Source organism: Lentinus tigrinus (assembly GCF_003813185.1).
Source record: "Lentinus tigrinus ALCF2SS1-7 unplaced genomic scaffold L226scaffold_60, whole genome shotgun sequence".
NCBI classification, from domain to species: domain Eukaryota; kingdom Fungi; phylum Basidiomycota; class Agaricomycetes; order Polyporales; family Polyporaceae; genus Lentinus; species Lentinus tigrinus.
In genome coordinates, this window is record NW_027137969.1 from 72,920 (window position 1) to 94,418 (window position 21,499).

Below are 21,499 nucleotides of genomic sequence, written 5' to 3' on the forward strand. Positions count from 1 at the left end.
AGCGGTATGTACAGCATCTATACATGGGGTCGTATCATTGTATCTGACTAGCGTCATCGCTTAACACTTACCTCCTCGACCACCACCACGACTCCCTATCAGGATGGCACGGCGGAAGAGACAATTCCTAGAGGACGACGACTCCGACTCCTCCCCAGTGTCCGACGTCGACGAACCGACATTTGACGATAATGACCCCGACGCGCGCGCAGAACGCGAGCTGTTCGAGAATCCGTACAAGCGGAAGCGGAGACGCAAGAATGCGAAGGAAGACGCTATCTACGGCGTGTTCGCCAGTGATGATGATGAGGAAGACGAGAAGGTGATGAGGCGAAAGACGAGGACCCGTGCCAAAGCCCCCGCATTTGTCTCGTCTAGCTCTAAGGCGACACTGGACGAGGACGTGCCCATGAAGGACGGCGCCAACCCGGAGGAAGAGAACAGTGGTGATGAGGAGGTTGACGAAGAAGAAGGCGAGAACGCATCAGGCTCCGAGCCATCCAAATCAGCTTCACCTCGCGTTCGGGAGGAGGAAGATGAGGAGGAGGAGACACGGCCGCGCTTCGGAGGGCTTGGTCTAGGTGCTGGCAAGGCGGGCATTGGCTCGTCTGGAGCTGGTAAAGGGGGCATAGGTTCGTCGAAAGCAGGCCTTGGGACTAGTTCTGCGATGCCAACATTCTCCAAGGGTGGTATAGGATCTTCGCGCTCGGCTGCAGAGCCCCCGACTTCCGCCCCGGTCTCCTCATCCCCATCCCCCGCTCCTGTGGCTGCTGAAGACTTTCCCACTGCGTTTGGTGGCGCTCGCACACAGCGTTCTTTCATCCGCAATGCCAACACCAGCACGAGTTCTACGCGTTCTGGCACCCCCCTCCCTGCTGCGGAGCGTGCGCACTTCAGCAAGCTCTCCGGAACCTTCGGTGCGCGCATGCTTGAAAAGATGGGTTGGCAAGCAGGTCAAGGTCTGGGTACGACGGGAGAGGGTATCGTGACACCCGTGGAGAGCAAGCTCCGTCCCAAGGGTATGGGTATCGCCTTCAAAGGCTTCAAAGAGAAGACCGAGCAATCCAAGGCTGAGGCCCGCCGTCGCGGCGAGATTGTCAGTGATGATGAGGCAGAGTCGAAGGCCTCGGCGCGTAAAGCACGCAAAGCGGCACAAGTTCACCAGGCGCGTACGGATGCATGGAAGAAACCTAAGAAGACCAAGACTCGGGTTGAGCACAAGACATACGAGGAGATCATCTCCGAGGCGGGTCAGGATGTTCCGCAAGCAAGCGTTGGGCCAATTATTGATGCCACGGGTACAACGGTGAGTGCTCCTGCCACAGCGCTCCTCGCGTGGTACTCATGGTTGCTGTTAGATGAGGGAGGTTTCGTCTTTGGCCGATGTGTCTATGGCGTCATGGACACCAACGACAGATCCTATGCGCCTTCCGGAAATTCGACATAACCTTCGTCTCATTACCGAGTCATGTCGCACAGATCTGGATGGTCTTGCGCGCGAAGCGAGGGCTCTTGAAGAGCGGAAGAAATGGATACGTGCCGAAGATGCTCGGCTGCGGAAGCAGGTTGATGAGGAAGCTGAATGTGAGTCCATGTTCGCGCGTCTCGTAGATATTCTGTGGCCTGACTTCGCCCAGTGATCGCGCGTATGCAGCAAATGAATCTGGTAGTCGATGAGATCAACACTCAGTCTCGCGAATCAGCCTCTATGTACGAGGCGTCGCTCGAACCTTTCGCTGTTGGTTTCGACAAGCTACTTGGTCAGTACGGGAAGGAGTTCGATCGTTACCGGCTGGACGAAGTGATCGTTGCGGCGATTGCACCCGTGGTATGTCCCAATGGCCAATAACATGATACCTCTGCCTCTGACATCATTGCATGCAGGTTCGAAGGATGTTGACTCAGTGGCAACCTCTGGAAGATCCTACCGCCTTCACTGCAAGCTTCCGTGCATGGCGACGGGCGCTCAAGATGGCTTCTCCTGAGGAGAAGAAACACGACCAGGTCCAAGTGTATGGTAGCAGCACGGTGGTGTCTGCTTCTGTCGTACAGTATGTTTCTCTTGCTTCGTAACCCACTGTCCTGTACTGACCCGTCTTACCAGGGACAAGCCGATGACGCCTTACGAAAGCCTTCTATGGAACTCGTGGCTGCCGCGAGTTCGATCCTCTCTCAATAACGACTGGTCTCCGGAAGATCCGCTCCCAGCAGTTCGTCTATATGAGGCGTGGTCACCCTTCCTGCCCCCCTTCATCCGGGACAACTTCTTCGACCAGCTCGTGCTGCCCAAGGTGCACAAGGCGGTCGGCGATTGGAACCCTCGCAAGAGCAAAATCCCTCTGCAGACGCTTGTTTTCCCTTGGTTACCTCATGTCGGACTTCGTCTCGAAGAAGTATTGGGTGATGCACGGCGGAAGGTCAAGAGCGTTCTCAGATCTTGGACGACTGCGGAGGCCATCCCTCAAGATCTCGGAGTCTGGAAAGACGTGCGTGTGCCATCGATTGTTTGTTCTCTCGTGTACGAACTGACGCAATGTCGGTGCAGGTGTTCGATGTTGGTGATTGGGATACGATGATCCTCAAGTACGTTGTGCCCAAGCTTGGCTCTCGACTACGCGAGGACTTCCGCGTCAACCCTCGACAGCAAGACATGCAACCTCTGCAGGACGTTATGTCTTGGGAGGAGCTCCTCCGCCCGACCATCCTCTCACAGATCCTCGAGAAAGAGTTCTTCCCCAAGTGGTTAGACGTTCTTCACATCTGGCTCATCCAGCCGAATCCGAGCTTCGAGGAGGTATCTCGATGGTACTCCTTCTGGAAAGGTACCTTCTCGGAGAACATGCAGAATATGCCCGGCATCGCGCAAGGCTTCACGCGGGGACTCCAGCTGATGAATAAGGCGCTGGAACTTGGTCCCGACGCGCCAACGCGTCTGCCTCGTCCCGACTACACCGTACCGCTCTCCGCAGGCAGTGCGCCGGTCCAGGCTCCGAAGGCGAAGGAGAAAGTTCGCCCCGTGCGGGCTCAAGAGATCACGTTCCGGTCTATCGTGGAGGAGTACGCGGCGTCGCATAATCTGCTCTTCATCCCGACAGGGAAGGTACACGAGCAGTCGCGGATGCCCCTGTATCGCGTGTCGCCGAGCGCAGACGGGAAGGGTGGTGTGCTGGTCTACATCCTGGACGATGCCGTGTGGGCCCCAGACAGTAATGGCGACTACCGGGCAATACCGCTGGAGGACATGGTGCTGAGGGCGACGAAGTAGGGTGCTTGTCTAGTTGTAGGCCATTAGTAATTGCCCATCGGCTGGATGACTCGTATTAGATAGATGGAATATTGTTCGCTTTAACTGAAGTGTTATCCTTTCTACAAAAGGTAACAACAAAAGTAAATGCCGGGACAGGCCGCTCACTAATTGGGGCTCCGCTGGAATATAACCTCAGCTAGAACTTGTTGCCACACGCCCTTTTCGCCGTTGACCACATTCTTGGACCTGCTTCATTCGATAGCCTACTCACAGGGGATCGATGGCTCGCTGCATGCACTAAATGGACTCTACCCAACCCCAGGCAGCGACTAGTAGCAGCAGCATATCTCCCGCGCACACCGAAGAGCCCACATCTTCCGAGCCCAAGGTTCTGCGCACAAGCGCACGAGTTAAGGCCGCGAAGCAGAAGGAGAAACAGACCCAGCGCACCCAGCAAGACACCGTACATCCGGCACCGTCGTCCTCGAGCAAGCGTAGCCGCGACAACAAAGGGAAGGGGAAGGAAACCGCTGACGAAGCCCGACCTAGCAAACGGTGCGTCAGGACGGTTGTGGAGATGGTTCTGAAGCTAACTTCCTGCGTTCTACGCTGCAGCACCCGCCGTTCTACCCTTCCCGCCACCTCCGCTCTCACTATTAACGAACCGACCAAGGACACCAAGGGTAAGAAACGTGCAGCACCCGAAGATCATTCTGAAGACGACGAAACCACTGCGGCATCATCTGCAACTAAGAAACTGCGTCGGGCTACTAGTGCTTACTCACTGAGACCGAGAACGGAGCACCAGAACACATCCGACATGACCCGGAAGGCAAGGTACGTCGCAAGCGCATATAGCGCCCTCTATGCGTACCTGACTCTCAACGCCATATGAAGAGCTACGTCAGGCAAGGGCAAGGTGACTGCAAAGAGCAAGGCTATGATGACGGCCGCAAGCTCATCTCGTGCTGAGGATGAGGATGTGGACATGATCGACGCTGAGTGTGGTCGTGACGATGGTGAACATAAAGAGGAGATGCACGATGAAGGCGACGAGGATGACGATGATGGTGACGGCGGTGGGGGAGGAGACGAAGACGAGGATGAAGATGAAGATCACGGCGACCTCCCAAGCCCCCTCGGTGCCGCTGGTAACGAGCCGTCCGCCATGTCCATCTTCGGCGACTACCGCCAGCTCGGCTCCTACATGATGGGTATCTCGGGCAGATTGAAGACCATGCTCAACAACATCAAGCCTACTGCAGACCCGACCACGCGCCTGCTGACTCTGCAGGAACTCAGTGAGTTGTTGAGTATCAGCACCGAGGACACGCTCGCCGGCTCCTTCCAGGTTGAAGCCTTCATCCGCGAGCTCGTGAGGATCTTGGGTGGCACAGGGAACGATGAGGACGAGGGCGACGATGACGATGGCATCGAGCAGGACGAGGACGCAGCCCTCGCCGCGGCGTTGGCAATGAGCGCTGGGAGCGGAGCATATCAGGGCGACGAGAACTTGGAGGCGCAGGTCCTTGCTTGCAGGTGCCTCGCGAACTTGATGGAGGCGCTCCCCGGGGTCGCGCATACCGTTGTTTACCATGGCGCGATCCCCGTCCTTTGCAGCAAGTTGATCGAGATTTCCTACATCGATTTGGCAGAGCAGACCCTAAGTGTATGTTCTTCGTACCTTCTTCTGCGACGGTCCCCTTTTGCTCATATGTATCCTAGACGTTGGAGAAGATATCAGAAGAGTTCCCTAGCTCCATCGTGCGAGAGGGTGGCCTCGCCGCTCTGTTGAACTATCTCGACTTTTTCTCCATCGCTGTTCAACGGACGGCACTTCAGGCTGCCTCCAATTGTTGCAGGAACGTCTCTATGGAGCACTTCCCGATGATTCGCGGTGTCTGGCCCATCATCCGCAATTGCCTTGGCTACTCCGATCAACGACTGGTCGAATACGCCTGTCTTTGTGTCATCAGGATCATCGACTCCTACTACCGTTCTTCTCCAGAGAACCTCGAAGCTCTCGTCGACACCGACCTAATCCGTGCCATCAATATGCTTCTTCTCCCTGCAGGTGGCTCCCCTCTCATTGCAGCCAGCACCTTCACCCTGCTACTCCGTGCGCTGGCGACCTCTGCTCGCGTCAGTCCCAAGATCACGCTTGTGCTTCTCGAGGCTGGCATCGTCGACACGCTCTATCAGATTCTCACTGGTGTTCTTCCGCCTGCCACGGACGGCACCACCGAGCAGGGCGACGCTGCTGGTGGACAAGGGCTAGGTGGCGGCCTTGCCGACATGACAGTCATGGAGAATCTTGCCCATCGTCCCAAGGACCAGATCGAGGAGGCTTTGAGTCTGGTATCGGAATTAATGCCGCCTCTGCCCAAAGGTTCGTGGCTTCACGTCTTCATTGGATGCATAACTCTGACACGCGATCTACAGACGGCGTATTCGACCACAAAGGCTACACGGAAAAGGCTCTCAACAAGATGATCAAAGCCAAGGCCAAGGCCGATCGTGCCGCCGCTCGTCAAGCTGCTGCTGCTGCTGCTGCCGCCGCAGCCCAGGCATCCGAAGCTACTCCCAGTGTGACCGAGCCTGCACCCTCTGCACCCGCAGATGAGAACCGACCATCTGATGCCATGGCCGTCGACATTCATGCCGTACAGGAGGCCCAGGAGGCTCTGCCGCAGATTCAGAAGGAGCCCGTTGTCATGGACCGCACCGAGCTTTTACGCTCAAAGCCCGAGGTGGTTGGGCGATTCCTGCGTCTGTTGGTGCCGATTCTCGTCGACGTATATGCCGCCAGCGTGATCACGCCAGTGCGCATCAAGACGCTCACGGGCCTCTTGAAGGCGGTCAGCTTCTTAGATGGCGAGGAACTCAAGAGAGTCTTCACTGTACGCCAGTTTGTCTCAGTCTATGTCGGGATATGCTGATCAATCCTTGTAGTTCGTTCCGGTTGCAAGTTTCGCCTCGTCTATCTTGTCGTCGAGAGACCACCCCACCCTAGTCATCGGCGCCCTCCAGCTCGTCGAGCTGCTCCTCACGAAGGTCCCCGCTGAGTACAAGCCTGTCTTCCGACGTGAAGGTGTCTTCCACGAGATTGATTCTCTCGCATCGCGCACCATCACATCGTCGAAGTCGAAGGACAAGGACAAGAACACTGACAAGGAGACCTCAGAAGCACCCTCTCCGGCGGACACTGGTGTTGCTACCTCTGTCGCCGTCCCCATCTCTGTCATTACCTCCATTCCTGGGTACAAGAAGCTCTCGTCCTTGTCCATTGAACCCGACGATGCGATCACTCTCCGCGCACGTGTCATCCGTTTCAAGCACCTTGCGACTGACGACTCCGTTGGAAATGACGACCTCTTCGCTAACCTCCGGAAACTGGTCGAGCGCATCACCGATACCTCGGCCACAGAGAAGGACCTTAACTCGGCGCTGGGAGAGCTTGCTGCCCTTTTCGGGTCGCAGCACTCGTCTGTGTCAAGTTTTGAGCTACTTCAGAGTGGGGTCATCGATGGCCTGCTGCAATTCTTCGCTGAGTCAGGGCAAACACGTAGGTTGTCTCCCCGATCTGTCTGCATTCCATGCTCATATGCGTGTGTAGTGACTCTGAGTCGTCGACAAGAACTGTTCTTCAATGCGTTCACTGCCCGCAAGACCAAGGGTTCGGGCGGACAGACGCCGCTCGCGGTATTTGTAAAGAAGCTGCAGGAGAGTTTGACAAGGATGGAGTCATTCGAGGTGGTCAGCGTGGCCCAGAGCGCGGACGGTAACCATTTTCACTCTCTTTATTGTCCTACGCGACTGACATATGGTGATAGACTCAAAGCGCAGTTCTCCGTCACTTCTTGCGCGCCAGTTGCGTCTCCGGCTTGTTGCTGCAGAGGACTCCGACATCCCGCGCAATCTGAGTAACATCGTCGTATCTATCCACGCTATCGCTACCTTCCAAGCTTTGCACGACTACCTGCGCCCTCGAGTTTCCGGTCTCCTGTCGACAACATCGCGGCTGTCTGGCATGCTTGCTGCTCTTGCGGCATCCGGATTGGCCCCTCCTTCTTCCCGATTTGGGCTTCCCGAGCTTGCATCCACTCCGAAGAGCGCCGCGGCGGAAGGCAGTGTAGCGGCCTCATCGTCGGTTGGTAGTGCAAGCGTCAACAGGCGACGGAGCCTGCGCCTTAGTGCCAAGAAGGCGTCTGCTACGGGCGGGGATAGCGCTGACCAACCAGCGGAGGGCGAGTCGGTCGCGGCTGCAGCTGAGCCTGCTGAGGGCGAGTCGGTTGCTTCTGCAGCGGAGCCTGCACCCAGCGAGACTGTCGTCAACGATGATGAGTTCGCTGCCGACTTCACGGACGATGAAGTTGATGTCGACGCGGAGGTATGACTTGCGCCAATACACAATGTGACGGCTAGACTGACATTGCGCACAGGTTATTGAGGAAGATGATGATCTCGATAACCCGATCGCGGACAAGACTGTTAATGTCTCTGTAGGCGAAGGTATGCAAAGCACATATTACAAGTCTTCGGTAGTTGTTAATCTTGTGTTTAGATGGATCCAAGGTTGAAGCGCAGACGCCAGACGGGACCCATGTCCCTACTCCGGGCCGAGGCCCATCGACGTCCGCAACGCCACGTACATCCACTCCGAAGACTTCCTATGCTGCCGCACTCAAGGCGAAGCCGAGTGATTGGCATCTGGAGTTTTTCATGGACGATCACAAGCTTCCATTGGACCTCACCATATACGGCGCAATTCACCAGCATGAGATGCGGAAATATCGCTCATCCGGCTCGCCCTTCTTGCCCGGCATGATATGGCAAGGCGTTTATAGCATCAAGTTCAAGAAGGTCCCCGGTCCGCTTCCTTCTACGGACGGTAGGCTCTCCCTTCTTCGGTGTCAACGAAACTTGGCTTATATCAGCCGCGCAGATGATACAGGGTCGAGGAGTCGATCCCCAAGCCCATCGTTGTCTTCGCTTCCCGAGGACGCGCCGCACGCCAAGATTCTGCGGGTGCTCAGAGTACTGCACAAGCTCAACGCCCAGGAGAGCGAGCGGGCGACCCCTCTGACGGCGAAGCGTATCCTTGCACCTTCGGCGTTCGTCAACAACAAGCTGACGGCCAAGCTCACTCGGCAGCTGGAGGAGCCCATGATTGTAGCGAGGTCCGTATAGGTTGCCATACATAGGCGCTCTCGATGCTGACAGTTGCTTTTCAGTTCATGTCTACCTGATTGGGCGCTGGACCTCCCTCAGCACTTCCCCTTCCTCTTCCCCTTCGCCACCCGCTACAACTTCCTCCAGTCTACATCTTTCGGCTATGCGCGACTGATACTCAAGTGGCAAAGCCAGCAGCAGAGCCGTGGACAGGATAGCTCACGACGAGATGACGGTGTCGGCTTCCTCGGCCGTCTTCAACGCCAGAAGGTCAGGATCTCGCGCAAGCACATCCTTGAGTCTGCTGTCAAAGTGTTCGAGCTGTACGGATCGTCGTCGTCTGTCCTTGAGGTCGAGTACTTCGAAGAGGTCGGGACTGGTCTCGGACCCACGCTCGAGTTCTACTCGCTCGTCTCGAAGGAGTTCGCGCGGAGAGACCTGAAGATCTGGCGTGATGCCGATCCGACTCTATCTGGCCCTTATGTTCACCATCCTCTGGGCTTATTCCCCGCCCCGATCAGTCCAGATGATATCGCCAAGGATGGAGGACAGTGAGTGTCGAATCTCTATGGAAGTCATGACTGGAGTGCTCACGAACCGTCACAGGAAGCGGACACATATCATCAGGGTTATAGGTCAATTTGTCGCGAAGGCAATGCTGGACTCGCGCATCATTGATCTGTCGTTCAACAAGATCTTCCTGAAGCTGATCCTCGGCGAAGAAGTCCCTCTTACCATTGATACGCTTCAGGTATGTGGCCGTCACTGGTTGATTGTTATGATTTAGGTGCTTATCGTCTGCGCAGCGCGTCGACCCTGAGCTCGCTGGTTCCTTGTCGAAGATCCAGAGTCTGGCTAGTACCGAGAGTCAGAATGAAAAGGTCAGTCCTCTGCTGCGTCCGCAGGATTTTAGGCTAACGTAGCATGAAGCTTCGCCGCAAGCTGGCTGCCATCGAGGACCATGTTGACGAAGTCAAAGTGGAGGATCTCGGTCTGGACTTCACTGTACCTGGATACGACATTGAGTTGAAGGTGCGCATGTTTGATCATGGTTGCTCGCAGGTCCCATGCTGACTGCGACTACGCATCGCTAGCCTGGAGGCCGCGACATAACCGTGACCGCAGACAACGTCGACGAGTACATTCGCGCTGTCCTTGACGCAATCATTGGCAAGGGAGCCCAAGCTCAGGCACAAGCGTTCCGGGAAGGCTTCTCCAAGGTGTTCCCTATAACTGATCTTCAGGCCTTTACCGCGGATGAACTTGCAATGTTGTTCGGGAACGCGGATGAAGATTGGAGCATCGAGAGTGAGTACACTAAGTTAATTTTGTAGTTCATCTATCATAATTGACGTCGCTCTGCAGCCCTCAGCGAGTCCCTGAAGGCTGATCACGGCTTCCATGTCGAGAGCCGAGCTATCCGCGACCTCATCGAGATCATGTCCGAGTACGACGCCCCGACTCGTCGCAGCTACCTCCAATTCATCACTGGAAGTCCGAAGTTGCCTATTGGTGGTACGTACGTTCTATCGAAATGTTCCCACATCATTGCTGACAACGATCTGCAGGCTTCAAAGGACTCAACCCTCCTCTCACCGTTGTCCGCAAGCCACACGAAGCACCGCTCACGGCGGACGATTACCTGCCAAGTGTGATGACGTGCGTGAACTACCTCAAGCTGCCGGAGTATTCATCTAGGGCTGTGATGCGGGATAAGCTATCGACCGCAATGCGGGAAGGTGTAGGAAGTTTCCACTTGTCATGAAGGATCATCGAGTATGTCGTCGCACCGTCGTTGTGTTGCCTTGTATCATCGTCATTACTGCTTGTATCATCAGTCTAGTAGATCGCAATATCCTCTCGTTATGTCCAGGACACTAATCTTACTTCTCCGAATATACTCATACTTCTCAGAATGCGCTGCGTGGGCGAGCTTGGTAAATCGGCTGTGTTAGATAGACGGGGATGTCGGGCAATTCAAAGTTGTAAGTCGCTGCCCGTTCGGATGCCGTCAACTTCAAGAACGCGGCGAAGAATATCGCGGACACAGGCGCCCAGATACCGCAGCACTACGGTTGCGACCTCCATGCCTTGCCGATATATTCACTTCCAATCCCCCCGCTCGCCGCAAGGTCAAACTATTGCAATACATGCTACAGGCACCGGACGACGTTAGCCTTCTTCTCTGGAGGACCGAATCGAAGCTGTAGGAGGCTGTCAGGAGCAGGAGGAGTAGGTCGACGATATGCACTTGGCACAAAGTTCCGCTTCAGGGCCATTCACAAGGACTGTGAGAGGACAGGAGGCCGCCGGGGACAGCTTCCAACCAACGTTTTCGTCAGTGAGTTCTACCCTCGTTCCGGCCCTGAGGCTTGAGACGCGGCTCACATGAAGCAAGGGGTATCGCCTTGAACGTGCGATGAAGAGCTTAGACCCAGGGAACATGGCGTTACTTGGTGCATACTGAGCAAAGATGCTCTCGTACGCCGACCTGTTGAGCTTGTAACAACTGAGAATAGGCATGATGGCCCATCATCGATCTCTGACCGTGGCGGGTTCATCCCCGTCTGTGAGCGTGCATGCCCCGCCCCCCCTTCCTTGCCTATGTTAATCTCATTTGCAGACCTCTCCTCTGACTTACGTGTACTTCCAATGCCGTTTCAAACCACTTCAAGAAGCCTTCTCGGCGACGTCCATGGGAGTGGCTTTACTCGATGCATATAACCCCGCAGTCCGGACATCTGGTTCACTGATATCGAAGCGCATACCTATCACCTCGGCCTCTTCTCTTCGATTATGGGCGGTCGAAGCTGGGTCCTTTTCGCTATTGGCTGGTGAGAATAGGACTGCACCGGGGATTGCGGCTCGACATTGATTCTCGTGCGTTCCACATATAATGCAGCCGCCCAGGTTACGGTAGACTGTGCATCGCAGGTTCTCCGCGGTTAACTGCATCCGTAGGCTGGCATGGGAGCCCACAAAGTAGATATAACCTGGGACGTCTTCCGAACTCGAAGAGAGGGATCTCTGCAACCCCTCATCTGTCCCTCTTAAACCACCCCTTCCTACCACTTGCGGGTTCGTACGAGCAAGTATGTCCAAGCTCGTTGCAGAAGTCTCGCCGGCTCAGAGGTTGGTGCACCATTTTTTCTCGAGGACGACAGCTGACAAGCCTTGTAGTCAAAACATCAGCGTGGCAGTATTTGTCCCAATAAGTAAGCCCCAGAGCATCGTGACGTTCGCATTACCCTCTCTTCATGCAGTTATCTGCCTCTACAGCCTTCGTCGCTTGGGACTACCTGATTACTTTCGACCGTGAAGTGCGATGCTTCTGGTCCGGCAGATTCACGCCGGCATGCGTCCTGTTCTTCATGACTCGATACTGCAGCCTGGTATTCAACTTCCTGCTTATGGCAAGCCTGCTGGTCCACGGTGTATCGGTGAGCACCGCCAAACAATACGCAGTCTTCGGATGGCTGATGTATCATTTCATCTTCTCTTGGGAGTCAGGGCACAGACGCGATGTCTAGTTCGAACTGCAAGTTCGTGAGAGCGATCGCAGGAATAAGTTACTTCCCCTTCATCCCATGGGCAGGTGAGCCTGATATGCATCTGAGAGGTGCCGTAATAGTTGACAGAACGAGACAGTTCTCTCTGGAATGCGGGCATATGCCTTGAGTCGTAACATCATCCTCTCGGTCGTGATATGTCTGCTGTCCCTAATACCGTTTACCATACACTTCGTAGGCACATTGCACGCTGCTCTCCGTACTCTGCCTACTGACGACCGTCTGGAATTATAGGGACTATTTTTGCGAGGCACTGCAGGAGTTTTTGTGCCTATCCCCCAATGCGCGGATAGTACGTCCACCTCCATCGCACTGTGCGTGCTTCATCACGTTTCATCAACAGGTTACTGATGCGGGCCTTTAGGCGTACGTGAAACTGGACACTTGCGTCAATCTTAGCTGAAGTCGGTTACAGTTCTTACTATATCCCGCGCGGCTGCGATCCTCGGGGATTTCCTGCTTGTAGTCGTCACAGCTCGCTCGCTCTGGAGGCGCCCATTCCGGGAGAGGTTGGCGGATCTCAAGCGCGTATCCCTTGCGCGCGTCCTCCTATGGAATGGTCAGTACGAGGAATCCATATCATTCTGACCATGCGTACATGAGTTCACATTTGAACCACAGGAATGATATACTTTGTGTGAGTTGCATCCGCCCACAGAGATGTGTCTAGCTTACTAGACATTACGCCCTCAGTGTCGTGCTCGTATGGAACACGCTTGATCTCACGCTCGCCCTTACATCTGTGAGTGCATGCTGCACATACCTTCACGACGTGCCGGAGATCTCATGTCTCGCAGATAGAAAGACAAGACAACACCGATTTGACGGTCTTCATATCACCGTACGTCCTACGCCGTCCGGTCTCTGCATAAGTTGATCGTGATTTCATCCTACCCAGGGTGACCGTAGTACTCATCTCGCGCTTCCTACTGGATCTTCGGGAAGCAAGCCAACGGCGGGTGATGTTGGACATGGACGATACTCTGCAACTATCTGGGCACCTGAGTAGCGGTTCCTCCCTCTCGACTGCGATTGTGACATCATTCGGGTCCACAATTTTGCCGTCAGATGATGCTAGGGCAGGAGAGCGCGGAGTACGTGCTATTCGACTGCAGCCACTGGGGACGACAGCAGGGAGGCGCATGGCTCGAGTGAGTGCCAGTGGTACGACATATACACGATCGGAGTCATCTACGCTGGGAGTATGACTGTGTGTACAGAGACTCTATGTACGATAGCAGCAACGGTCGTCTCGGCGCCGCACTATACTTATTACTGTCTCTTTCCAACTCGTGCGCTGCGGGCGTCCGATACCGTAAGTGCATGATTGATATTGTAGTATAAGAACATATCATGCGCTGAAGGAGACATCTTGAAGATTGCGCCGTCTGCTCCGGTGTGGACGAACATCGTGGTGTAGCCTACCAGGTGTTGGAGACGAGAACGGAGAGACGGTCAACACGGACACCGGGGCCTCAGCTAGGTTTGCCCTCCCTTCCACATGACCATTTGCGCGACCACATACGCGCCGACGGCCACAACTCGCATGCAGCTGACTGTCAGAGGACACCGAAGCCTGTCAACCCTCTCGTACCGACGAGAGGTCGATGGACGTGCGTGCGCCTTTTCTTTCGCCCGGAGAAACTACACCGCTCCGGAGCTCTTGACTCCGTTGTCGTAACCTTCAAGCCAGACGTTGTTCACGTGTATGGGGGTATGTCGCCTGAGAATACTTCTCGGACGTCCAGGACGTTGCCCCGCCCGTCGACGATGCGGTGCCTGAGCACCTGGCCGTGATGAGTCTCCTCTGTGCACGCCAACAGGCCGGCCCGCCAATCGTCTGCCTAGGGGAGACAAGTGGTGAGTGCCTAGGGAGCGGAACTTGTGCCCCGCATCCACGTCGAACGTCCGGCAGTTCCTCGTGTGACTTTGTGCAGCAGGAACGGAGGTGCGTACCACGTCCGTGTGTACCGTACGACGACGTGTCCCCGTGAGGCCAGTCCAGTGTAGTGTATCGCATCTCGACCGATGCATATGTAATCGCAGCGTTGGCGAAGCTGTGAGTTCGACGTCGATTAGTACCTGTGAGCCAGCCTACATATGCATACTTACATATAGCGGAGCGTCCGACCTGATCTTCTCCAAGATAATGCGCAACCCCCTGCGAAAACGGGGACGTCCAGTCCCGGCAGCTAGGTATTGCCACTGCACTATCCATCATTTCGGCAGGAACCGAAACATCTTGCACTTGTCCGGAGCCTCATGGACGCCGGCCTCGCCACTGTTCAGAAAGATCCTCATTTTTGGTCTCGCGCAGCTGAGATTCAAGATGCTTGACGTGATGCCTCTCGTTCCACCGAGGGAGTCGGAGCGACCTCCGCCTGAGCATGCCACATCATCATGGAGAGTACTGAGTCCAACTTGTTCAGTCCCTTGTCTCTCATTTGACTGGGTACTAACCAAGCAGGTGAGGTGTGCGATATACGCGAAAGTGTCCTACAGAGTGAGGTTTCATCAAGATCACCTCAAGGAGGAGGAAGAGGGCGGAGCGCCGAGGCGCTTACCAGCAACCAGATAGTGTAGGGCGCCATGTGGTGGCTTGCTTGTGGCACACGTTCACTCGCCACCACGATCAGCTCTGACCAAGTCAACCTCGGAGAGCTGATCAACGCAGTCTGAAAATCACTTGAGACAGACATCTCAGCGAACTGAAGGACTTTCCGCATCCCGGGGCTAGGGTCGGGACAGCGCTAGCTGTCATTGGTGCCCCTCAGGACTCTGCACTGCACTGCGACATTGCAATTCACCCGACGCTAAGCGGATGCTTCTGGCGGGATTGGCGAACCTCGTGCATATACCTAGTGCCTTGCGCCAACAATCCTCCTGCTCCGAGGACCGACGCCTTCCGACGACGGATCCTCGCAGATGCCAGCGTGAAATCGAATAAAAGGTGCCCCGGTGCTTCCGCCGTCCGGATCCAGGACTTTAAATCAAAGTCTTAAAGTGAGTATGAGTGGAATCATCTCGTGTCACTACTATACTCACCCAAACTCATCTCCCGTCCATATTCAACCGGTACAATCGCTGTGAAGTCGCTTGCTAAAGGTGTGCATGGCTACATTCATTACTCGATCCATTACGCAGCACATACTCAGCAGTTATAATTCCCATCGCTACTTAGCACGCCAGCTCGGAAGCCTATTGACGGTGTCTCTCGGTTCTCTCAGCCTATACTAGCTGAAACGCCGGGCTTCTGACACGTCGCCGAGCCGGACATATTTGCATCACTGTTATAAAGCGCGCAGACTCACAGATTCTCGCTATCAGGATCTCCGCATCGTCCTCAATGTCTTCTCAAGCAGTCGCCCTCGTCGCAGCTGCTCAATCGGTGTATGTGCTTTGAGACATCTGCGACCGAAGACGCCTTGTGCTCAGAGTCGCTTCTGCAGGTACACAGCCCATCTGTGCATCGTGGGATCGTCAGGTACGTGGCAATGCACTCTGAAATCCGATGCAAATTGACTTCGAGCTGTGCAGTGTTCTTGATGTACGACTATGTCATCAATCTCGGTCAGGAGGTAGAGCTCTTTTGGACGACCAAGCTCACTGGAGCGACGGCTCTGTACTTCGCCAATCGGTACATCACCTTGCTCTTCGTCATCATGGGCTTGGTGCAATCGTTTGGCAAGTTTTCCGATGAGGTGCGTCGTCTCGAATGTGTTTGCTGGTCTTCGGACTCACTCGCTTCTAGAGGTAATTCGACCCAACCTCGTTCATCTTTACTAGAGATTGCTTATGTCATGCAGCTGTCCCCCCTTTCTCAAGGCGTTCGCTGGTATCTCGTACTCGCAATACATCATATGGGCTTGTGAGTTTCATGACTTACCTCTACTTCTCGAAGACTCATTGCATACTTCAGCCTTCTCAGGGCTCCGCGCGTATGCCCTCAGCAGACGGCGGATACTTTCTGCATTCGTATTTCTCCTCCTCCTCGTTCCAGCGGGAATCAACTATGTTCGTGTGCGGTATCCGCTTCGATACAAGCATACTCACGGCTCCAGTCTGTTTCAGGCTCAGTTCTCGTTCGGTTTGACCGGAGTGAACAGTTCATTATTCGGTTGCAACGCTGTAACGCAGTTGACGCACGAGCTTGCGAGGAAGTATGTCACACTCCGTTTTCCGTCAGTTTCCCATCGCTGACCTTGTTATCTCCGCACAGATGTACGTACTGATCTGCGGCTCGGAGTGCCATTCTCTCCATTATGAAACGCTGACACGCTCGCCTTCAATCCACAGTGGTCATTGCATCGCGAACATGCATCATTGCGGCTGACGCCATCCTTGTCGTCATAACCGTCGTGACACTGGCGGAGAGGGGGGTTACACCAAGCTTGACAACTCGTTCGCGCTGGACATTGTCGAGCGTCCTACTACGCGATGGTCCGTTACTTTCTTCCTGTGGCCTGCTTGATTCGAACACTGACTTCCTGTGTCCAGGGCTACTATATTTCTTGTACGCCATTACGTCCTCGTAATGCTGTTCACACCTGATTGTCTCTCACAGTGTCTTGATGACCCTCAACGTCCTCCATATGGCTTTCACGCTCTCTGCGGTAGGCTGTCTGTACTGTCTCTCTGCCCATTGATTTACTAGGATTTATAGGTCTTCACTGATGTCCTGAGCAACATCAGCTTCTTCACTAGCCAGTACGTCTTCTCGTTCCGCTGCGTCCCCGATGACTGCAACTCATCTGACGCCACATAGGGTCGAGGGCGTACTGGTCTCGCACTTCCTACTCGATCTGCAGTCTGCGAGCCGGCGTACCCTCAGGCTGAGCCGGGATGACCCATTAAACTTCGAGACGACGTGGTCAGACGGCGGCGGAACCGGTTCCCTCAGCTTCGCGCGCGTCATTGGCTCGCTCGGGTCGCCGATCGAACCCGACAGCTCGGATGGAGACACGGACACCATCTACGGGGGTTACGTGTCCTCTGAGGACTTCGAGCTCAAGACGCCTGTCCGCGAGACTGCTGAGCCGGACCAACAACATCCGTTTGGTGAGACCGAAGTGTCGGTCTTCCGACCCGCCGCCGAGCCATAGCGTCCGCTATCATAATCAAAGACCTGCTAGATGATGTACAACGGAACATGTCGTACCCAGGTGGGTCATTTGTTATAACTTATCTGTTCCTGAGGATTCTGACAGTTTCGCGCCTACCCAGAACCATCTGTCATCCAAGACGCGCTGCACCCTGCGGAGACCGCCCAGACTCGCAGCGACGCGTATTGCTGTACTCTACAGCGCGCGGATCTTTGGGGACGTTGCGCCCCCCAGTCGGGTGCTGTGCTGAGCAGCAGCGTGGTTGTCTTTGACGCGGAGCTGTCGAGCACGGAGGTTTCTCTTCCGGTCGAGGGGCCTGAGTCTCGAGTCTCGACTACAAACCTATAGACTCAACGTGTAGCAATGAAAGTGATAGCCCCGGGCAGTTGGGTGGAATGTGCATGAATAATTCTTGACCAGGTTTCCACTCTCGGCTGAGTTGCAAGCCGTGTCGCAAGCGCCCAACACTCTTTTGCTACCTACCACGACTACATACGGAAGTCTGAACTCTGTGCTTTCTTTCCTTAGCCCACCTCGAACCTCCCTAGACTTTTATCTCAAGCGTTCTTCATGCTTCGTCACGCATCCCGCAGTACTGCGAGAATGGGCGGCATTGATGATGGCGCAGCCGTTTGATGCGGTATGGGCCGTACCTGGATGCCGACACCGTTGTGTCTCTGTTATAGGAGACCGTCACCGATATACAACATGAGCTAGTACACTTGTGAACACCCATGACGGACACGGAGAGGACGGCGGAGAAATCAGACGCAGGCGGGTCGACGTCGGGGAGAGTATTGCGAAAAGCAGGTGAGTACTTGAGTACCCGTGCTTCCAGCCTGCCCATGGCCTACTGCGGGGACAGGAAAGGCGTCTGGATCGCCCATGAGAGGACGATCCGCGGCTTATTCGCAATGCAGCCGTTCTTCTGCATGGGATGTTGCTTACCCGTTTGCAGGTCGCTTTGAACATTACTTCAATTCCCGAAGCCGGCTCAACCTGACCGGATATGTCGTCGTCAGTGCGCGATATACACATACGTCTGGGTCCTCCCTGAACAAGCCGTTGCTGTTCACTGCGCTTGAAGACGTCATCCGCAGATACGTCGCTCTGGCAGCGCGGTTCGTACCTGCGTCTCCGGAGGGGATGTGGGTTGCGCTGCCTGTCGTGGACTTGAATCGGGTCGTCATGTTCGTGGAGAAGGACAGCGCAGACCTGCCAACGCTGCTCGAGGAGCTATTTGTACAGCCCTTAGAGTTCTTGGAGGACATGCCCCTGTGGAGACTTGTCGTTCTGCGCGACGGGACGGTGGTCTACGCCTACGATCACACCTTAGGCGATGGTCAGAGCGGCCTGGCATTCCATCACAACCTGCTCGCATCGCTCAGAAGCATCCGTGATCCGCTATTGGAACACGCCGGGATTGTGTCTTCATTACCAAAGGACGCAGCGCTCACCCCGGCTCTTGAGGAAGCTACAGACACGACAGTGCCATTCATGATGATGGTGCGCGAACTTTCCAAGCACTTCTTCCCATTCCTCGACCGCAAGAAGGGGAGAGCCTGGTCCGGCTACCCAGTCCAGCAGCCTTCCACCCTTGTCACAACAGTCCGCCTCCTCGAGTATACGCCTGAACAGACGTCGAGTCTCATCAAGCTCTCCCGGGACCATAAGGCGACCCTCACTTCCACCATCCAGGGCCTTGCGCTCAGCGTCCTCTCGCCACTCATTTACACCACACCCGCGAATGGGCAGTACAAGTACCTCTGCACTGCTATACCGATGTCGCTTCGGCGCGTTACGGGAGCTCCGCCATCAGCGACTTGCAATCACGTCTCTGTCCACTTCATCTACCACCCGCTCTCCCATTCACCGCCCGACACCGGCACTGCCCTCATAAAGGAGTCATTCCCGTGGGACACAGCATCGGCTCTCACTGCGACTTTGAGGGACGAAGCCCCACGTTCCGCCCCAAGCGTGGGCATGTTCAAGTACTTGTTCGGCAAGTACGACGATTACTGTCTGGGAATGCTGGGCAAGAAGCGCAGTGCTGGACTGTCCGTGTCAAACCTCGGTGCCTTCCCCGACCCCTCTCAGGCAGGCGAGGACGCACAGTGGCGCATACAAGAGACGCACTTCGTGCAGGCTGACGCAACTCTTGGAGCGGCGTTAAAGGTGAACGCAGTCGGCACCGCCGTTGGCGGGTTGGGCATCTCTATCACATGGGGCAGTGGCGCAGTAGATGTCGAGCTTGCGGAGGCGTTTGTCAAGAACTTTGACGAGGGCTTGAGGATGCTCGCGGAGTAGATACTGTATGGCAGGCGTGGGGTCGTAGTGGTATGTCATCGTTTCAGACTCTGTCCGCGGTTGCTCAATTCCATGTCCGCATGCAGTTGGCGTAACCATCTGGACACCCGTACGTATACAACATTGTACTATATTCCCGCGGTCTGTCGATGATTCGCAGTAATGGAAAGATCTGCATGGGTCGATCGCACTGCCATACGGTGCTGTTCTGACCAGAAGCATGGGCGTGGGCACACATAAAGGCCGCCCGCTGCGTCGAGTCGTGCACGAGGCGGATAGCGACTGAGGAGATATTGCTTCCAGCTCTTGCAATTTCATATTTCGCCCTGGTTGAACGTGGTATGTACTGGCGCGAGGGAGTCACATAAAGATGTTGCCCCCTTCCTCGCCGACAAAGCAATTGCTCCATGATGATTTCGCAAGAGAACTCCCAGTCTCAACTCACCTCCGCGTATGCCTCTTAGCGAGTATCTTTCCCCATTCTCCGTAGTGCAGTCCGCTGACCCTGCGTCCGGTCAAAGTTTCGTGGATATGCATGGCATTGCCGCTATATCCGGTGAGTATCCAAGACTATTCGCTTGCATCGAGAATTCACCCTTCGTCCATGCAGCCCTCTGCTTCTACGATTACATCATTACCTTTGCTCTCGAAGTCAACCTCTTCTGGGGGCAGAAGATCACAGGAACATGGATCATATTTATTCTCAACAGGTATCTCATCCTCCTCAACTACATACTCTCCGCCTTCTACTGGATGCCACAAACAGCTAAAGTGAGCTCTCCGTGGGTTTAATCGCACGCTGGCCGGCGTGAGATCGCCGCTCTGACTGCACCATCCCAGACGTACGCCTTGCTATCGCGCTTGTTCTGAGCCAGCTTGCCTGCGGGAACCGATGTCTGATGTCGTCTTTTCAGGTGTTCGGTCATAGCCATCGCATCCTCGATGGTCAACCACCTTCTCTTTTTCCCATGGGCAGGTACGCCTTCATCGCATGTGTAACCGGTGTTGTCACGCTGACCCAGCTGAGTAGCTTTCTCCGGACTGCGTACGTACGCACTGAGTAGAAGCCGGCTCTTGGGTATTCTCGTCTTTGTACTGTCCATTGCACCCGCCGTGGTGAAATACGTACGTACGCCACCTCCTAGAGGTGGGTGACTAGCTCACATAATGCGTAGATGCAGTTCTTCATTTTCGACGTCCGTGGAGTGGTCGACCCCATTATTGGCTGCCACGAGCATGAGTTCATGAGCAGCAGTGACCAGGGCCGCATGTACGATTCCCCTTACGACGTGCGCTGTTCTGCCGCTAACGTTATTGCTTCCGCAGATGTCAGTGCTTATGTTGGTATTCGAGCTGGCGTACTGACCTCGACGTCTCGTCCCTGCAGTCGATATCGTTACCAAAGTCACCGGCATTCTGTCCGAGGTCCTTGTCATATTGGTGACTTGGCGCACGACATACAGGCGCGGGATCTTCAGTCAACGTGGCTGGAGCCTGTCCAATGTCTTCCTCTTCGACGGTGAGTATATCTACAGCGATATAAGTATCTTTTTGCTTACCTCTCACAGGAACGATCTACTTCATGTGAGCACGTGCACTGACGTCACCAGCGTACGCACTGTCTTACCGTTCATGCCCAAGAGCCATACTCGCTCTCAATATCCTCAATGTCAGCTTCTCACTAGAAGGCGTAAGTGCAAGCCGTGTTCTGGCTTGCTTCCTTACTCACCCCGAATATAATAGGTGCTTGTTGCGTGGATCGAGCCGTACGTCGTCCTCTCCGCGACGGTGATGTCGTTCCACCGGTCTAGGCTCGTTGACGGTGGTTGCTCACAGGATCACGGCCGTTCTAACATCCCGATTCCTGCTGGATCTTCAACAGGCCAACAGGCGAAACATGAAGTTGAACTCGGATCACGCCCTGCATATCTCGATGAACTTCGACGACACGCCGAGCTTCGTCAGAACTCTCGGCGCTATCGCCTCCACCATAACACCGGGCGGTTCGGAGGTGGATGACGAGTTACACGAAAATTCCAAGGGCGAGCACAGCGATCCAGGTACCGCAGTGCGTGACTATTAGACATTGCAAGCAGGAGGCA

The 21,499-nt window shown here is 55.1% G+C and overlaps 6 protein-coding genes across 6 annotated transcripts; all 6 read left to right on the forward strand.

The window, feature by feature from the left end:
* The first annotated feature begins 67 nt into the window (after nt 1–67).
* Nucleotides 68–3,335, forward strand: L226DRAFT_495580 (TFP11-domain-containing protein). The gene is made up of 6 exons (XM_067677521.1): nt 68–1,306; nt 1,359–1,584; nt 1,638–1,828; nt 1,885–2,051; nt 2,105–2,486; nt 2,546–3,335. Exons 1-6 carry the CDS (start codon nt 104–106, stop codon nt 3,263–3,265), a joined length of 2,889 nt encoding a protein of 962 aa, XP_067529164.1. The 5' UTR covers nt 68–103; the 3' UTR covers nt 3,266–3,335.
* A 114-nt stretch (nt 3,336–3,449) lies between these two features.
* Nucleotides 3,450–10,336, forward strand: L226DRAFT_617463 (uncharacterized protein). Its single transcript, XM_067687037.1, has 18 exons — nt 3,450–3,802; nt 3,863–4,084; nt 4,145–4,916; nt 4,973–5,636; nt 5,690–6,147; nt 6,200–6,812; nt 6,864–7,028; nt 7,081–7,637; nt 7,690–7,759; nt 7,812–8,138; nt 8,193–8,427; nt 8,482–8,970; nt 9,026–9,170; nt 9,226–9,300; nt 9,350–9,451; nt 9,514–9,727; nt 9,785–9,934; nt 9,988–10,336. The coding sequence occupies exons 1-18, from the start codon at nt 3,549–3,551 to the stop codon at nt 10,182–10,184; spliced, it is 5,709 nt and encodes a 1,902-aa protein (XP_067529165.1). The 5' UTR covers nt 3,450–3,548; the 3' UTR covers nt 10,185–10,336.
* An 829-nt stretch (nt 10,337–11,165) lies between these two features.
* L226DRAFT_340564 (uncharacterized protein) lies at nt 11,166–13,023 on the forward strand. Its single transcript, XM_067674073.1, has 12 exons — nt 11,166–11,253; nt 11,322–11,551; nt 11,600–11,634; nt 11,699–11,859; nt 11,930–12,014; nt 12,068–12,162; nt 12,223–12,304; nt 12,404–12,547; nt 12,610–12,625; nt 12,682–12,730; nt 12,790–12,829; nt 12,887–13,023. Exons 2-11 carry the CDS (start codon nt 11,514–11,516, stop codon nt 12,811–12,813), a joined length of 729 nt encoding a protein of 242 aa, XP_067529166.1. The 5' UTR covers nt 11,166–11,253; nt 11,322–11,513; the 3' UTR covers nt 12,814–12,829; nt 12,887–13,023.
* A 2,415-nt stretch (nt 13,024–15,438) lies between these two features.
* L226DRAFT_473213 (uncharacterized protein) lies at nt 15,439–16,188 on the forward strand (the record flags this gene model as incomplete). The annotated part of the gene is made up of 5 exons (XM_067676508.1): nt 15,439–15,472; nt 15,526–15,689; nt 15,775–15,856; nt 15,908–16,002; nt 16,060–16,188. Coding segments are annotated over 5 exons (504 nt in total), but the record flags the coding sequence as incomplete, so codon positions are not given.
* Nucleotides 16,189–17,824: 1,636 nt separating this feature from the next.
* L226DRAFT_548512 (uncharacterized protein) lies at nt 17,825–19,397 on the forward strand (the record flags this gene model as incomplete). The annotated part of the gene is made up of 2 exons (XM_067682598.1): nt 17,825–17,900; nt 18,049–19,397. 2 exons carry the CDS (start codon nt 17,825–17,827, stop codon nt 19,395–19,397), a joined length of 1,425 nt encoding a protein of 474 aa, XP_067529168.1.
* Nucleotides 19,398–19,561: 164 nt separating this feature from the next.
* L226DRAFT_340770 (uncharacterized protein) lies at nt 19,562–21,392 on the forward strand. The gene is made up of 10 exons (XM_067674074.1): nt 19,562–19,860; nt 19,919–19,953; nt 20,008–20,168; nt 20,312–20,373; nt 20,428–20,522; nt 20,573–20,667; nt 20,785–20,916; nt 20,966–20,981; nt 21,039–21,087; nt 21,141–21,392. The coding sequence occupies exons 1-10, from the start codon at nt 19,851–19,853 to the stop codon at nt 21,206–21,208; spliced, it is 723 nt and encodes a 240-aa protein (XP_067529169.1). The 5' UTR covers nt 19,562–19,850; the 3' UTR covers nt 21,209–21,392.
* Nucleotides 21,393–21,499: the final 107 nt, after the last annotated feature.

Bases quoted from the DNA above. Each gene is read 5' to 3' on its own strand.
- L226DRAFT_495580 (XM_067677521.1), top strand. From the start codon at position 104: ATGGCACGGCGGAAGAGACAATTCCTAGAGGACGACGACTCCGACTCC. The intron at 1,585-1,637 runs GTGAGTCCATGT...GACTTCGCCCAG, and splicing joins GGTTGATGAGGAAGCTGAAT to TGATCGCGCGTATGCAGCAA. The intron at 2,052-2,104 runs GTATGTTTCTCT...CCGTCTTACCAG, and splicing joins GTGTCTGCTTCTGTCGTACA to GGACAAGCCGATGACGCCTT.
- L226DRAFT_617463 (XM_067687037.1), top strand. From the start codon at position 3,549: ATGGACTCTACCCAACCCCAGGCAGCGACTAGTAGCAGCAGCATATCT. The intron at 8,139-8,192 runs GTAGGCTCTCCC...TCAGCCGCGCAG, and splicing joins TCCGCTTCCTTCTACGGACG to ATGATACAGGGTCGAGGAGT. The intron at 9,935-9,987 runs GTACGTACGTTC...AACGATCTGCAG, and splicing joins TCCGAAGTTGCCTATTGGTG to GCTTCAAAGGACTCAACCCT.
- L226DRAFT_340564 (XM_067674073.1), top strand. From the start codon at position 11,514: ATGTCCAAGCTCGTTGCAGAAGTCTCGCCGGCTCAGAG. The intron at 11,860-11,929 runs GTGAGCACCGCC...CTTGGGAGTCAG, and splicing joins TGCTGGTCCACGGTGTATCG to GGCACAGACGCGATGTCTAG. The intron at 12,305-12,403 runs GCGTGCTTCATC...AGTCGGTTACAG, and splicing joins GTCCACCTCCATCGCACTGT to TTCTTACTATATCCCGCGCG.
- L226DRAFT_340770 (XM_067674074.1), top strand. The intron at 20,169-20,311 runs GTGAGCTCTCCG...TCGTCTTTTCAG, and splicing joins GGATGCCACAAACAGCTAAA to GTGTTCGGTCATAGCCATCG. The intron at 20,523-20,572 runs GTACGTACGCCA...CATAATGCGTAG, and splicing joins CACCCGCCGTGGTGAAATAC to ATGCAGTTCTTCATTTTCGA.